Source organism: Lontra canadensis, unplaced genomic scaffold (genome assembly GCF_010015895.1).
Source record: "Lontra canadensis isolate GAN:19392208 unplaced genomic scaffold, GSC_riverotter_1.0 scaffold28, whole genome shotgun sequence".
Lineage (NCBI taxonomy): Eukaryota > Metazoa > Chordata > Mammalia > Carnivora > Mustelidae > Lontra > Lontra canadensis.
The window spans coordinates 5,678,986-5,695,988 of NW_022631022.1; the positions used below are offsets into that span (position 1 = coordinate 5,678,986).

General features: G+C 39.9%; 1 protein-coding gene across 2 annotated transcripts; it reads right to left on the bottom strand.

The window, feature by feature from the left end:
- LACTB (lactamase beta) lies at positions 1-16,464 on the bottom strand. Of its 2 annotated transcripts, XM_032864776.1 has the most exons (6): positions 16,057-16,461; positions 15,549-15,615; positions 13,875-14,065; positions 13,018-13,369; positions 11,465-11,630; positions 1-794 (listed from the first exon to the last, which is right to left on the bottom strand). In XM_032864776.1, the coding sequence occupies exons 1-6, from the start codon at positions 16,417-16,419 to the stop codon at positions 263-265; spliced, it is 1,671 nt and encodes a 556-aa protein (XP_032720667.1). In that variant the 5' UTR covers positions 16,420-16,461; the 3' UTR covers positions 1-262. The 2 variants fall into 2 exon arrangements, with proteins under 2 accessions (XP_032720667.1, XP_032720668.1); XM_032864777.1 differs by lacking the exon at positions 1-794 and having other exon boundaries at positions 11,471-11,626; positions 16,057-16,464.
- Positions 16,465-17,003: the final 539 nt, after the last annotated feature.

Genomic DNA, 17,003 nt, shown 5'->3' on the forward strand with positions numbered 1-17,003 from the left:
TCTATTTTTATCAGAATATTTTATTTCAAGAATTAACACTTTTTTTGAAAAGTAAAAATAATATAGTTACTTCCCTGAGTATAAAGAACTAATCCTACAATAAAAGACAATTACAAAATTAAGTAATTAGAAGTCATAATTCTCTGCATTCAATTATACTCTATTACAAATCTATTTTTAAAAATCTCATGTATTTTGGGATTTGAATGTTTTGAACAACAGAAAGAACAAGAACAAAACAGCTCCTTTTGCACCTGTGATGTTAAGATACGTCAGCTCTGTCTTTATCAAATTCCAGAGCAATCTTTAAAGCAGTGCTATTGAGGCCAACAGACTGCATGTTACATATGATAGAAACGACTATTCCTCTTGGGGGAACCTTATTATTTATAGGTTCCGCATCCAGTTCTTCGGGAAGGACCAGCAGGACACTGCTGGCGCCCACCGCACCTCCGGTGTGTGAGGCGTAATGCCGCTGCTTTCTACAAGAACCATATGTTTGCTTCTTTTCCACAACGCCCCACGCCATTGCGTATTTGCCCTCTTTATCCCAGGACATCTCTGTGTTAGGGACTGGTGTCCAAATCATAACCATTGTTTCTGGCTTGAGATATCCGGGTAAAAGATTTTCATGGGAGTTCTTAAAGAGCCCGACTTGGTAACCATACAGCATTGCATTCCCGAATTTCAGAAGGTCACCCACTGTAGACAGAAATCCACCACCAGCCCATTTATAGGAGTTATCCACGTATGGTGTGTTGACAAGACGTCTCTTTTTATTGTAAACATAAAATCTAAAATGAAATAAGAATGGTCATTAAAAACTTAATAGTCTATTACGGACTTTACATATGAGGACGGATAGGAAGATATGTACATGAGACAGGTTGTTTCAATGTACTGATCATACATTCTGAGAAAGCATTCATTTTCAGTCTGATTCAGATTCTAATAAAACACAGATAATTGAGTAATTAAAGCATAGAAAGCGGTTGTTGTTGTTTTTTTCCTACTGGCATGGCTTGCCCATCTTGAATGTGTCAAACTTTTAATACCTGTAAAAATGAATTAATATTACATATGATACATTTGCCTGGTGCATATGCAGAAACACTACTGTCTGGTAGATATTTATAGTCCTTGGACTCAGTGAGTCAAATGTTGCATGTGAGTTTTATAACGAAAAGAGTATACACCGAGACACTTAAGATTAATATTTGTAAGGAAGCTATACCTCCTTTAAAAATGCCATAGGAATACTATGTGTCATGATGTGACGTGGGACTTTCTTGGTGTAGTGAGAGAAGCTGGAGCTTGCAAACCTGTTTGAAACCCAGCATACCCTTACTAGCTAGTAAAATATGCTGGTTTTATCTGATTAACACTTGAAAATTCTTACTACGTGCCAGACATTGTTCTAAGAACTCTATCAGTATGAACTAATGTTCAGAACTAATCAGTCTGAACCTTGTTACAAGAAGGTTCTTGTAACAAGGTTCAGAGGTAGGTACCACTATAATTCCTATTTCACAGATAGAAAACTGAGGCACAGAGAGTAGAAATAACTTGTCCCAGACTACATAGCTTGTAAGTGGCAGACCTGGATTTGAACCCAGGTGGTCTGCTGCCTCTCTGCTTCCGCATCCTAATTTGGGAAGCGGTGACAAAAATATCTTCTTTGCAGAGATGGGAAAACATGTATCAATCACGTTACTTACTTCTGGTAGCTACCTAATAAATGACAGCTGTTACTTACTCATGCATTCAACAGTTACTGATAGAGCACTTCCTGTGTGGGAAGCACTGCTTGAAATGCTGGAATAGTGTTAAACAAGAGAGACAAACTACCTGACTTCATAAGGTGTCTATTCTAGTATCATGTAAATGAAATGAGATCACAAAATAATTAAACCAAAAATGAAATGTGGCTAAAGAGAATCCTTTCTTTCAAGATTCTTAATAAAACGTGTCCTGAGGGGCGCCTGGGTGGCTCAGTGGGTTAAGCCTCTGCCTTCGGCTCAGGTCATGATCTCAGGGTCCTGGGATCGAGCACCTCATCGGGCTCTCTGCTCAGTGGGGAGCCCGCTTCCTCCTCTCTCTCTGCCTGCCTCTCTGCCTCCTTGTGATCTCTCTCTCTGTCCAATAAATAAATAAAATCTTAAAAAAGAAGAAGAAGAGGAGGAGGAGGAGGAGGTGGAGGAGGAAGAGGAGAAGAAGAAGAAAAAAAAACATGTCCTGAGGTTTTCAGAGTGCTGTCCCATCCGTAAGAATCTTCATCTTCATCCCACCGTGGCTGTTCGTAAGACTGTCAGACTGAATCTCACCATCACTTTCACCCACTTTATGGGTAAGGTCTCAAACTCAGACATTTCTTCCTAGAACTAGGGTTATCCAATCCGGCCAACTCTCCAACTGAGCCTGCTCTGTGCCCTCATTGTGACCCCCTCTATTCCCCTTGACTCTTCCCAATTTCCTAGGTCTTCTAGTTCCTAATTTCACTGAACTTTCTGTTCTAGCCTGAACTGTTTCAGCTGTGGTCTCACTAGTACCTTTGAGTTCTTCACTCCTCCAACCCAACCTGACAGTACACCAATCTGCCAATCCTGAATAAATCTAGGTACCCCTTTCTTTGGTTCTTTATCTGGGAAGAAAAGCTGCAGATATTCACATCACAAAGCTGACTGGTATCGATTCTCACTCTTGGTAGCGGTCTTCACTGCTGCTACCAAATCTCATTCTTTTCCTGGTTATTCCTCACAACAGCTAGTCCCAATCTCTTCCAGTCCTCAGCCCGGGAGACGACTATATCCTTTGTTTTACTGTGAAGATTCCAGAGTACTTTAGACAACTTAGATGGCCTCAAACCCCCATCTTTATCTTAAAATGCATTTATGGGGGCGCCTGGGTGGCTCAGTGGGTTGGGCCTCTGCCTTCGGCTCAGGTCATGATCTCAGGGTTCTGGGATCTAGCCCCGCATCAGGCTCTCTGCACAGCGGGGAGCCTGCTTCCTCCTCTCTCTCTGCCTACTTGTGATCTCTGTCGAATAAATAAAGAAAAATCTTTAAAGAAAAAAAATAAAATGCATTTACATTATCATGCATTCTTTTTCCTTCTCTCCAGTCACTTAAGAAAATTTCCTATTGTTTTTATGACTAATTCTACTACCTGCATCCCTGACTGCCTTTTCGCTTCTATAACATTATTTTGCCAGTTATACTTCATAGATTATTTTATCTCCTTGCAGTCCATTCTCCATGCGGAAGCCTGAGATTTTGTCTCACCCTTCTTCCATCTGTTTGAAACCTTCCAATGATTACCAGTGTAATTACAAAATCCGAATTTCTTATGATGGCCTAAAAAACAATCAACAGTCCTCAACAGAAGCAGTACCAACTCCTTAAGGGAAATTTTTGGAGGCCTTTTTTTTAGATGCCACAATTACTAGAGAGCTCTTACTAACATTTAGTGGGCGGGGGGCTCAAGGGTCCTAAATGTCCTACAACGTGTGGAGAAGTCCCACACAGTAATGTATATTCTCCCTTATGGTGGAAGACCTTCAATTATCCTACCAGTAATCATTTAAGTAAAGTATCTGTTTATAATGAGCTGAGAATAGAACCCTCTCCATTTTATTTATAAACACAAAGTAGTGAAAACCGAAGAAAGACTGCACTGGATTTCGCTCACACCTTTAGCCAGAGGTAGCCACCAAAGGCACCAGTATGACACACCCGTATTGGTCTGCATTTACAGTTGTTACATTTATGACGCTTTTATGTCTTAGGTTGTATCTGACTTTATCATGTCTTCTAATGTTGTGACTAAACCTTACATATCAAAATATCTATAATTTATTATAAATTATATTTTTTATTTATTTTACATATTTTAAAAAATGATTTTATTTATTTATTTTACAGAGAAAGTGAGATACAGAGACAGAGCATGAGCAGGAAGCAAAGGGAGAAGGAGAAGCAGACTCCCTGCTAAGCAGGGAATAGGGCTCGACTCCAGGACCCTGTGATCATGACCTGAGCTGAAGGCAGAGGCTTAACTGACTGAGCCACCTTGGTGCCCCTTATTTTTTATTTTAGTTGAGTAGTGAGTATATGGGGGCGCCTGGGTGGCTCAGTCGTTGAGCATTGGACTTTGGCTCAGGTCATTATCCCAGGGTCCTGGGATTGAGCCCCACATCAGGCTTCCTGCTCAGTGGGAAGCCTACTGCTCCCTCTCCCACACCCCCGCTTGTGTTCCTTGTCAAATAAAATCTCTAAAAAAGAAAAAGAAAAAAAAGGAGTAGTGAGTATAGGTTATAGAACATATAACCATATAGATCATTTCAGGAAACTAAAGGAGGTATAAAATACTTGTTCAAATAAGGGGGGGGTGTCTAATGGCACTGAGAGTCACTGTCCAATGCAATTTAGCCCCTAGTTACTTCTGTGTTCTCATCACTTACAACATCTTGCCTTGCTTCTTTTTATGTCAGACTTATTTCTGTATTTGCAACAAGGCAATTTAGATTTCCTTATCAGTCATGTCTAAAATGTATTTTAAATAGATCCTCTACATTCTCTATTACTCTATATAACATTGCTTTGTTTCATTTTCTTCATATCAGTATCTGAAGTTCTTAGTCTACATGTTTGTCTCTTCCCATAGAATGTAAGAGTCACAAGGGCAGGAGCCTTACCAATATTGCTCCTTGATGATTCCCCTATCTAGAACAGTACCTGCCACCCACTAAGTGCTCATTAAACATGTTTAGGGGTGCCTGGTGCAAGCATCTGACTTCAGTTCAGGTCATGATCTTAGGGTCCTGGGATCAAGCCCAGTGGTGGCAGGTTCTGCACTCAGTGGGGAGTCCCTTCACCCTCTCCCTTTGCCTCTCCCCCAGCTTGTGCTCTCTCTCTCTCTTAAGTAAATAAAACCTTTTTAAAAAATTAAAAAGCCAAAAAAAATATTCAGTACATGAAAGCATCATTTTTTGGCCAAATAGTTAATGGAGACAACTTGCAAGGCACTGGAGAGACTAGTTAAAACATACACTGTAGCTGCTTTCAAGGCACTATGAGCCTTGTCAGACAGTTCTAAACTCAAAGCACTATATGAATCACCTGGGGATCCTGTTAAAATGAAGATTCTGCTTTAGTTGGTCTGGGAAGGGGTCACAAAATTCTGCAATTTTAACAAGCTCCCAGGTAATGTCAATACTGTTGGAGCCTGGACCACATTTCAAGGAACAGGTTGTAGAGTGACTACCAAGATGGATGGGAGGAGTCCTGAGCACTAGTGAGAGTGAGCCTTGTTCAAATGGCTGATTACAAAGGCCAAGCTGGGGAGCAAAGCAGTTCCATTTGGCTATAGCAGAGAGCTTGTGGGGTTAAGTGGTAGAAGGTGATGCTGGAAGAGTGGAGAGGGGACAGGTCACAAAGGACTTTCTGTGCCATGTTAGAAGCTTTGACTTTGACTCCTTCACTTCAGTTAAAAAAATGCTCTGTTTTCTGTATCCTAAGGGAAAAACAACTTTTTAAAAAAATTATTTCTTTGTCAGGGAGAGAGAGAGAACACAAGCAGGCAGGGTGGCAGGTAGAGGTGGAGAGAGAAGCAGGCTCCCCACTGAGCAAGGAGCCCAATGCGGGACTCAATCCCAGGACCCTGGGATCAGGACCTGAGCTGAAAACAGCAGCTTAACCAACTGAGCCACCCAGGTGTCCCAGGAAAAATAACTTTTATCTTTTTATCCTTGTTCTAGCTTCCAGCTGCCAGTCCTTTCTCCCTCATCATTTACTGCCAAACTACACAGAACAGCTCAGACCTTCTGTTTCCAGGCACTCACCCTCTCTAGTCCTTTTCAACTCCTTAAAATCTGGCTTCTGGTCCACCATCACTAAACAGCTTTCTTCTGGATTTTCAAGGCTCTTCTAATTCTCTTGTATAGTCGATATCCTATTTGCTTCCTGCAGCACTGTTAACCAGCACTTCCCTGATACCCAATCTTGGCTAGTCTGCAGCTCTGAGCTCTCTCTTCTAGATCTCAAACCCACGATTTCCTACATCCCTCTAATCACTGCAGCCCCATGTGCCCAGGTCTTCCCTTCTACAGAGAAAACTTTAGGTCTGCATTATTACCACAACCCTTCTTCCCAATCAGATTCTCTACTAGCATTAGTAATTCTCAAATCTGGTTTTGGAGAAGGGCAGGACAGTTGTTTTTCAGAATCACCTGTGGGCCTCCTCTCTCAACATGTACCCTTCCCTCAAAATTCATAACTTTGGAGGTCTGTGGGCATATATAATTTGAAAACTTACTCCTTTCTTCCTTCAAGAATCTTCCATGTCCCCTAAAAGTCCAAGTCATAATACTGGGTGAACCAAGGGTGGCCAAAGGCATGTGCTTTGAGATTAAAAAAAAAAAAAAGAAGACCACAGAGAATCTAAATATGCTCTCTTGAAAACCAATGACTAAGGGGCCCCTGTGTGGCTCAGTGGGTTAAAGCCTCTGCCTTCGGCTCAGGTCATGATCTCAGGGTCCTGGGTTGGAGCCCTGCAACAGGCTCCCTGCTCAGAGGGGAGCCTGTTTCCTCCCTCTCCCTCTGCCTGTCTCTCTGCCAACTCGTGATCTCTGTCAAATAAATAAATAAAATCTTAAAAAAAAAACAACACCCAAAAACCAATGCTTAATTCGTGTGCTCTTCTCATTTCTCAAAATAAACTTTTTTTTTTTTTTTCTTAAAGTAGGCTCCATGCTGGGAGGCTTGGACTCATGACCCCAAGATCAAGACCTGAGCTGACACAGAGTCAGAGGCCCAACTGACTAAGCCATCCAGGCACCCCTCAAAACAAACATGTCTAAAACTAATCTCTTCCAAATGTTCTTCTCTTACTTCTCCTCTCCATTATTTAAAGCCTTGGTTGAGGGGCACCTGGGTGGCTCAGTTGGTTAAGTGTTTGCCTTTGGCTTGGGTCATGATCCCAGGTCCTGGGATCTGGTCCCACATTGGGCTTCTTGCTCAGCAGGAAGCAAGCTTCTCCCTCAGCCTGCTGCTCCCTCTGCTTATGTTCTCTCTCTCTCCCTCTGGCAATACGTAAATAAAATCTTAAAAAAAAAATTACAACCTTGGTTTTCTCTCTTGCCCTCAACTCTCACATCCATCAGGATACTAAATCCTATTATTTAATCTTCGCTTTGTGACTTACCTTTTCCCTTTCCTTCATTCCTATGACCTCTCCCATATTTTAGGTCCTCATTACTTTCTTCCTGAACTCTAATTATACTTTTTTTTTTTTTTTTTGAGAGGGAGAGCAAATCTTCAGCAGGCTATATGCCCAATGCACAGCCCTATGATGGGCTCAATCTCACAACCCTGAGATCATGACCTGAACTGAAATCAAGAGTTGGGAGCTTACTGACTGAGCCACCCAGGTGCTCCATTCTTTTTTTTTTTTTTTTTTTAAGATTTTTTATTTATTTACTTGACAGGGAGAGATCACGAGTAGACAGAGAGGCAGGCAGAGAGAGAGAGAGAGGGAAGCAGGCTCCCTGCTGAGCAGAGAGCCCGATGCAGGACTCGATCCCAGGACCCTGAGATCATGACCTGAGCCGAAGGCAGCGGCTTAACCCACTGAGCCACCCAGGTGCTCCATTCTGATTATACTTCTAATTCCAGCCAACCGAATCTAAAAGAAACCACATAATAAAAATACATTTTCTTGCTGACAAATATATTTCTTACTGTGAACTCTGAGCCTGCAAACTAGGAGAGAACTACCTGTATATTTTCACTGATAATCAGCTTTGTGTAACTTTAACAGTAAAGCATTCTAAACCACTTATGTCAAGGCTGGAAATTAGGATTCTTAGTCATTCTTCCCTTAAGGTATAAAAATGTGGAGAATTCTAGACTTCGGTCTAGAACTCTATACTTTTAAGTAAACAAATTCTAGGCTTTAATCTCTTGATTCCTTTTCACAGAGGACAATTAATGGCTTTTCATGGAAATAATTTTGTTCAACTAAAAGGTAAGTTTACTATTTCAAATTGTTAAGGAGTTTCTGCAGTAAAAAGAACACAATATAGACACGAGTTCTTGAGTAAGTTACTGAGACATCTCTGTAACTGAATAACTGATGGAATGTTGCCAGATAACAAAGAGCCTCTTATTTATTTAAGAATCTCTAGATTCTGCACTAGAGCACTGAATAACTACAGATATCTATACCTACAAACTTAGAAATTCAGAATACTTTTATTTCTGCAATGCTTCTTAAATGCCTTCAGTAATAATTACGTACTGGTTTGTGTTTTGTTGTTATGAGAAGTTTAAAAACCCACAGAATTTAAAATGCATATAATAAAAACCAATCCCAATTTAACATTTAGCATTAACATTTGAAACCTATTACTATAGAGTCTATCAGTTAATGGCATAGAAAAGAGCTTCATGAAAAACAGTGCTTAGGATGCCTGGGTGGCTCAGTTGGTTAAGCATCTGCGTTCAGCTTGAGTCATGATTCAATGTTCCTGAGATCAAGCCCCCATCAGGCTCCCTATTCAGTGGGAGCCTGCTTCTCCCACTCCCCATGCTTTTGCACTCTTTCTCTGTCAAATATATAAAATCTTTTAAAAAAATGCTTAATTTTAGAAGATACTTTTGCAAATAAAAATAATAATCATCATAAAGGTAATAATAGAAAGTAAAGACCGTATCTATAGTGCCAAAATACAGCAAACACTTCAGAAAATATCCATTGTATTTGCTTTTGGTCCCATCCAATTATAAAAGAGATTTTTGTTGCAAGTATTGTGCCAAACTCATGGAATATGAACAGAGTCTAAAAATAAGCTAATGCATTGATTAGGGATTCCCCTATCAACAGAATGTCTTTCAGTGTCAAGAACAATCAGTCCACTCCCCCATGGGCATTTGCTTCAAGGGTTATTTTAGTTTACTTGCCTATACAGAACATACTTGTTATATAGAATCAATATATCTATTTGTGTATACTAAGTCAATATTCCTAGTCTTCCATTTAAGAAAGTTCCAGTTTTATTCAGGACAATGTACCCTGCTAAAAACTAATTTCTCTGCATCTCTTACAGCTAAGTGTGGCCTGTTGCTAAAATTCTGGCCAAAGAAATATAAGTAGTATTTTGGGGTAGGATTATAGGGAAATATCTTAAAAAGGTGACAGACACTAGGACTGATTGTTTTGAACACACACACACACACACACACACAGAGGAGCAAAAAGATGCTAAGTATTTACTCTTGGGTTACAATAACTCTAAAAAGCCTAGGTTAGGATAATATAAATATATTTAATTTGTAATTATTATGAAGGAGTGAGTAAACACTAACAAAGCTGCAAACTTTTGCTGGAAATTTTATTTCCTGCAAAATGACAAACATAAACAAATAGAAACATATGCATTTACTAAGTTTTACTTCAAGTTTTTTTTTTAAATACTTGTCTTTGAAGTTTCCTTTTACTCCCTGAACTCCCTTAAAAAGCTGGTGCCTTTAAGCTCTTTTAAAATAATTATTAACAAAAAAAGAATCAAAGTAGACTTTTAGAGTCCCAAATAGATACTGCATCAAGTAAAATAAAGATGAAGGGAGTGGACAGACCATTTTCACAGGTAACATTCTTTCTTTTTTTGTGCCCTTTTCAGCAGCCCATTTAATATAACTAAAATGAATCAACTACCCCTTTAGCACCATTCCATACTTCCAAATCTAACAAACTCAGAGCTGATAGGAACCTTTAACAGAAGAAAAGGAAACCCACTGTCTTTTTTTTTTTCTTCAAAGAATGGGCAATAAAATGAAATTAACTCACCATCATATGCCTTATTTTGATGATTTTACTCATTAAGAAAACAGCAAACTGCTTTGCAGTTCTGTACATGCAAAGACTCTTAATTTTCAGTTTAGAAAACAGCTCAGTGATGATACCTAATGTTCTTCTCTCCCTTACATATAAGTGTAGGCATTCATTATCAAACACCTAGATTTAAATCAAAATAAAATCATGCATCCACACCATCTTTACTAAAGAATTTTTTTTTATACTCAATTGGCAATCTCCAGTATTTGTCAGTTTTTCTTATGCTTTCCAGTACAATGTAATGTTGGATCCCAAAATAATAAACACTAATTGAAGTGGTTGAGAATTACAGGCCATTTTAAAATTAAAATTCATTGCTTGCTGCTAACCTAATTTCTTTTAAGTCCAAAAAAACCTCCTTCAGGCTGATTTGCAATGCATATTTAATCCTTTTAAATATACTCGTAATTTTAAAATGGTAATTTAACTAAATATAACAGAAGACTGAACAAAACTAATATAGGGATAAGATAAAGCTAAAATAATCCCACAATTTCCTCTATTTCAAGTACCATTAAGCCATCTGCAAAGCATGTACTAAGAAAAATATGCAAAGTAAAAGTAACAGTTGATTTGTTAAAAACCTTACCTTTCTAGTGAACCAAATAATAATGAGTAAAATGGAAAACATAACCATAAAACTCGTAGTAGTCATTAGTCTCAAAATTCTCTCCCAATGCCCCTTCTACGAATCATAATTTAGAAAAAATTATGATAAAATTTAATTTGGTATATTTCAATGAAACGACTTAAACTTTTACAGGGAGAAAACCCAGCAGGTACCACCTCAACAAAGCAATTAAATCACCACCACCAATAATGGGACAAAACGACTTCATGTGACTTCTGAGAGACATGACAACAAAATGTAATGTATGATCCTGGACTATATCCTGAAGCAGAAATTTTTTTTCTCTCCCTTTTCTTTTGCTACAAAGGACATTAGTGGAAGAACTGGCAAAATTTGAATAGGATCTATAGAACTGATGTAAGTACTGTGCTGATATTAGTTTCCTGAATGTCCTTTTTTAAAAAAAAACCACACATTTAATTATTTATGGGTGAAAGGTCTGTCTGCAACTTATTTCCAAATGGTTGAGAAAAAAATAACAGATAAAGCAAATGTGGTAAAAGGATAACATTTGGGGGAATCTGGCTGAAGGGAATATGGGAATTCTTTGTATTTAGGTTTATAATTTATCTTTAAGTGTTAAATCATTTCAAAATTTTAAAAAGTTAAAAATAGTAATATAAACAAAATATTAGTTACAACATAAAAAAACGGATGATGGGAGAGCAAATTATAGATAAATACACATGATAGGAGCAATTTTGGTTTAATTATGCAGGAGTTTAAATTATTATTGCTGTCTCTCATCCAAGGATCCTGGAATACTCTGCAGCAAATACATTCAATTTCCCTTACTTTATAGATGGAAAAACAGACATGTAGAAAAGCTCTCAAAATGTGGCAAGTGTGATTTTTGGAATGGAGACAATGAAAGTCTGACTTTTAATGAACAGCACAGTGTTAAAATGTGATATAGTGAGACACACCAAAGGTATCATTTACCTTGCTCTATTGTAAATCACTGGCTCATTTTCCTCCTGCACAGTTGTCAGCATATCCAAGTCATGGAATATTTTCTGCATATAGTCCAAATATTTATATCCTGAAGCTCTTTCTACTATGGCTGCCAGTAGGGTATAGCCAAAAGTTGAATACAAAAACTGACTACCTTGAGACATCATTGCAAAGGGGGGAAGAAAAGAAAATGGTTCATTATTATTTAAAAACATGTAAAATATTTCCCACTGAAAATTGACATACCTTTATCTTTCTACTTCAGCATTCAGAAATAGATCACGGATGATATAGTAACAAATTTAGTCAACTTTGTAATGACCCTGCTTATTCCATGATTTAATGATGATCAGAATATGACTCTACTTCTTTCCATGATAATGAAATAAGCAAATCAATCCTATCTCAAAACTAAATTAAAATCCTTCAAAAAGGTACTAAAACAGGAAGGGAAAGAAAAGCAAATTTGATTTCTTGAGTTGATTTTGTTCTTAATATATCTTATACTCATTGTTCAAGGCATAAATTAGTTGTGCACATTCCTATTTTAATAAAGTATATGTAAGTATAAAAACAATTTCAAATAAATATTAAAATACAAATACATATTCAAATACAGCTACTGTTTCAAATAAAAACCTTTGTATCATTTGGGATTCTGGAAACATAGAGTGTATGATCTGTACTAATAACTGGAACCTTATATTTTAAGACAAAATCCATAAATATATTTCTTTGCCCTTTTTAATTATATCTATATCTATTCATGGTAAAAAAATAACTTTTAAAATGAAAATGGAGGGGCCTCTGGGTGGCTCAGTCATTAAGTGTCTGCCTTCGGCTCAGATCATGATCCCAGGGTCCTGGGATCGAGCCCCACATCGGGCTCCCTGCTCTGCGGGGAAGCCTGTTCTCCCTCTCCCACTCCCCCTGCTTGTTCCCTCTCTCATTGTGTCTCTGTCAAACAAAACAAAACAAAACACAAAATCTTAAAAAAAAAAAAAAAAAAAGGAATACAAGTACATAGACCTATGGTAAATTGAAAGACATTAAGTGGTTTTGGTAGGCATCGTATCAAAAAATACATTTAAAAAATTATTTTTATAGATCAGTTTTTCGGGAAATAAAATTAGTTGACGAAAACCAATTTGTTTAAGGAATGAAGGCAAAAAATAAGTTGAGAAATTTAAGTACTAAATTGATCACTAACTAAATACTGACATATTAGCAATATTTTATCATGCCCTCTTTGGTCCAGATTTTATTTGAAGAACAATTACTACATTTCTCCATAATTTTCCACAAATAGTTTGATCCAGAAATCCACTAAATGAACTTGAGGCTAAATCTAAACAACTAGCTACCTGGATGCTAGGCTTTGTCAAGAATTACAGACAAGAAGGCACACCCTGGACTGACGACAAAACCCATGCTACAAGCATCAACCACATCCAATGCCCTCAGGATGGGATCATTTCAGATGTTCTGAAAATTAATACTTCAGTAATGATGACTTTGTAAGAGAAGGAATTAACACTCACCAGGTTTAAAGAACAAAGGGTCATTTTTAAATAATCTTAGTGATTCAATTGAATTCTCAAACTTTTCTTTCAAATACAATTCACCTTGTTCAAAATCATTCTTTTTCTTGCCAGGTTTTAAGTTCCGGCCTTTGGCATCAGTATCTTGCTCTATCTTAGCTTTAACAAAGTCATTCTTTTCATTGCATTTGCCTCCTTTTTCTTTGAACTCTTTTTCTTGGTCAGATTCCACTGTCCCTTTCGTCATCTTCAAGGCTTTGTAAGCTTTCTCTTCTTTCACCTTTTTCATGTCCTTTTCATAATGACGAATTCCACTTAAATGGGAAATCAGTAATCTTGTTGTGACAGAAACCTAACCATAAAAACATGGAAATTCAATTACAATATTAAACTGTATAATAAAAAGTTAGCAGGGGCACCTGGGTGGCTCAGTGGGTTAAGCGTCTGCCTTTGGCTTCGGTCACGATCCTCAAGTCCCTGGATGGAGCCCCACGTCAGGCTCTCTGCTCAGCTGGGAGACTGCTTCTCCCTCTCCCCATCCCTCCCTGTTTGTGTTCTCTCTCTCTCGCTCGCTCTCTCTCTCTCTCAAATAAGTTAATAAAATCTTTAAAAAAATAAGAAATTAGTGGCCTTGGAATAATGCCTCAGTAATAGTTTCCATTTTAAACTGCTACTGAAAAACATGTCATATACACATCTTCAGCTTTAAGTTTCAGAAAAATACCCAATCGATTATCACTTGAATTAAGAAACCCCTTTAATCCATTAACAATAGTTAAAAACAAACCGAAGAATCTTATGAAACCTTTTAAACAATTTAACATGCGGTTAGTAAAATGAACTGTGAGTTTCATTACCTTTTCACCTTCATATTCTTTTTCTGGGAATTCAGGAACATAATGTTGTACTGGCATATCAAGATCCAGTTTCCCAGCTTCCCACAGTTTGGCAAGAGCAACCATGGTGAGGCTTTTGCTGATACTGGCAATTCTCATAACGGTCTCTGGCTTGCATGGTACACGGTTCTCAACATCAGCATAACCTAAGCCTTTAGAAAAAGAAAAGCAAAAATTCACTAATAACAGACTTCATGGTCAAAGGAGTCCTCAAAAACTGAAATAATACTATCTTAGAACAACCCATGTATTTATCTAAAGGAAAAGATATTCCACTTTTATAAGCTAATTAAGAGTGGGTGAGAGTCTTAGTAATGCTGGCAACAGTAAGCCTAACAACTTAATCTTATAACTAAACTGAAATTGCACTCTGTGCACAATAGTAATTTTCCATCTGGTTCAGATATTAATTTTTCTTAGTTTATCTAGACAATTTAGTCATCCCACATTTTACATAAGTTATTCTATGTTCTTTAAAGAAAACATCATTGTTCTTCAGGTTATATTTACTTTGATTCTTGAGTTTCCACTAGATTCCTTAAAATAACCACCCAATAAAAGTTAATGTGAAAAGGTGTCCTGCAAACCCAATCTTGGTAACCATCAGTTTACCTCAGCTGCAAACCAGAAAAAAAAGTACTAGTAATTCAAAGCTCCTGGAGACTTTTTTTAAAAGTCTGTTTTCATCTTCGGGAGGCTGAAAGTGTGAAAATCTAAGCGATTTTAGAGATCTAAAAAGAATGAAAAGATATATAATAATTGTTTTTAAACTATAAATATAGATTACGCTGAAAAATATTTGCAGGGGAAAAAAAGCCCTCACCCGTAAAGCTGACATTTATGTAATTTTTGATTACAGCATTTCCCATAAATTGGGTATGCTGACCAGGCTATACTTGGGGGAAGAATCATTTTTCTTTAAATTCAAAACATTATTGCTCTTAAAACTTCTAAAAGTACTAATTCCTTTACACGATGTCTGAAACATTTCCTAAAAGTAGGGTTCCTAAAAACCTGGGATGACCAGTTGGACCAATTTATGTGCAATGGATAAGTAAATCAAATTATAAAATACGCTTTGATAAAATTATCATAAAATGATTAGAAATCTCTTTCCCAAAGCTTCTAGCTTTTGGTTCGGAAAAAATAGCTAACACCTCTGCCCGGCTAAAAAAAAAGTAATAAAGGAGATCGTAAACTCCTTTAGACAAGGAATCACGAATGGCCCTAGTTCTTGGTACAGTGGATTTTACAGAATAGGGGACTCAATAACCTGTTAATGAAACTGTTAATAAAAAAGAAAACAAACTTCTGACGTTTTATCCAGAAGTAAGAGTTATCTACAAATATGCAGGTATCGGATTGCTCTATATACAAGTTTGAGAACAATAAATCCAGCCTTAGAAACAAGCCATCTTTAAGACTTCAAGAGTCACATTTAAATCTTGCTGTTTACAGAAAGCCCGATTCTTTACTGTTAGACATGTTTTGTCTACAATAAGTACGGCTTTATGAAAACTGAACATTTCATGAGATCTACTCCTAGCAGTAAATTTCACTTCATTTCATGAAATCAAAATTTCATTCATCAGCTGGCACAAAACAAGCCACTAAGTAACAGTTTTCTGAGCCCACCTTCTGACCAGACTTCTTTTCCATCTACAGAGACTCCAACCACTATACCGGGGGCGCCCACCTCATCCTAAAAGCGAAGGGGAAAGGACACAGTTCAAACACAAGCCGAAACGCCTCGCACAGCGCACCCCGCGAGGCTCCGGGGCCTTCTCGAGGTCCCGCCCCTCCGCCAGGGCCCTGCCCCTCGGCCCGGGCCCCGCCCACCTCGGCTCCGCCAGCCCCGGCTCTAACGGTGAGGGGCGTGCCTGGTCTGCACCGAGGGCGAAGGGGAGGTGTCCCGGGCGGGCGGTGTGACCTCCGCCCCGACTTGGGCAACCCGCAAGAGCTTCTGACCATGGCCGGAGAGCCAGGGAACGGGAAGTCCTTCTCGGAAGCCGGCCGCGGGCATCCCACCGCCTGAGATGGGGTCCGCTCGGGCTCGGGAGATGATCACCAAGGGGCCCCATTCCGAGGGGTCGCGGGCGGTGGGGCGCCGGTTTCCCGGCCGCCTACGCCCGCGTCTCCGCACCTTGATCCGGTGCAGCAGGTCGCGGCTGCTGTCGATGGCTCTGGCGAAGCGCCGGGATGGGGGCGGCATCGGGGTCTGTGCAGACCACGGAGCGAGGGGCTGCTCCTGTGGCGGCAGCGGTTCGGCCTGGGGCGATCCCTCGGGGTCGGGGGCCGCCGGGGACTGCACGGGGGCCGCGCCCCTCAGCCCGCCCGCCAGCTTCACCCCGAGTGCCAGCCCCAGCCCCAGCCCGAGGCCCCCGACCCAGCCAGGGCCAAGCAGCGGCAGCCCGGCGCGCTGGTGGGTTCCGCGCCTTCCGCAGCCCCAGGCCCAACCCCCGGGGGTCGCGGCCCGGGCCGTCAAGGCTGACAGGAGCCGGTACATGGCGTCCGCCGAGAGCCGGCAGCCTCAGAGCCCTCGCAGGCTGGGCGGGCGGGGGAGGCACGGCGAGGGGAGGGGACTAGATAGAAGGGAGGGGGCGGTGACCGCGCGCAGACCTTAGCAGTCGACGCCGGATGCCGGAGCGTCGATCGCATCGAGCCTTTCCTCCTCTTTTCCCTTTCTCTCTTTGCGTTGTCTCAGTGTTTGTTCATCTTACCCCACACTGCTTTTCTTCCCTCTGCCTCTGCTCCGATCAAGTGTCACCTCCTCAGAGAAGCCCTCCCAGTTGGCATCTAAATGGGAGTACTCGCCACACCTTTTTGACCCGCCAGTGCGCACACCTCCTTAACACTTAACACTTCGTTTCATTGAACTTACCAGACTGTGCCCTCCTTAGAGAGTCGTGATTTTTACTTTAGGATCATCAGCTCTTGGAACAGCGCTGGCACACAGCAGCCACTGAGCAGGCATCTTCTTTGCCCCTAGGACTCACTCCCTCTTGCCATTTCCTTTCTTTGTGCCTCATTTCAGCTCCTTCCATCTCCCTAAGGCCCTTTTTAAAATCTCTTACTTCTGGAGGTCCAGAG

Coding starts and splice junctions, on each gene's coding strand:
- LACTB (XM_032864776.1), bottom strand. CDS start 16,419: ATGTACCGGCTCCTGTCAGCCTTGACGGCCCGGGCCGCGACCCCCGGG. Junction 14,066..15,548: donor AAAAGAAGTCTGGTCAGAAG/GTGGGCTCAGAA, acceptor CTTTTTCTAAAG/GCTTAGGTTATGCTGATGTT. Junction 13,370..13,874: donor AAGAATATGAAGGTGAAAAG/GTAATGAAACTC, acceptor TTTTATGGTTAG/GTTTCTGTCACAACAAGATT.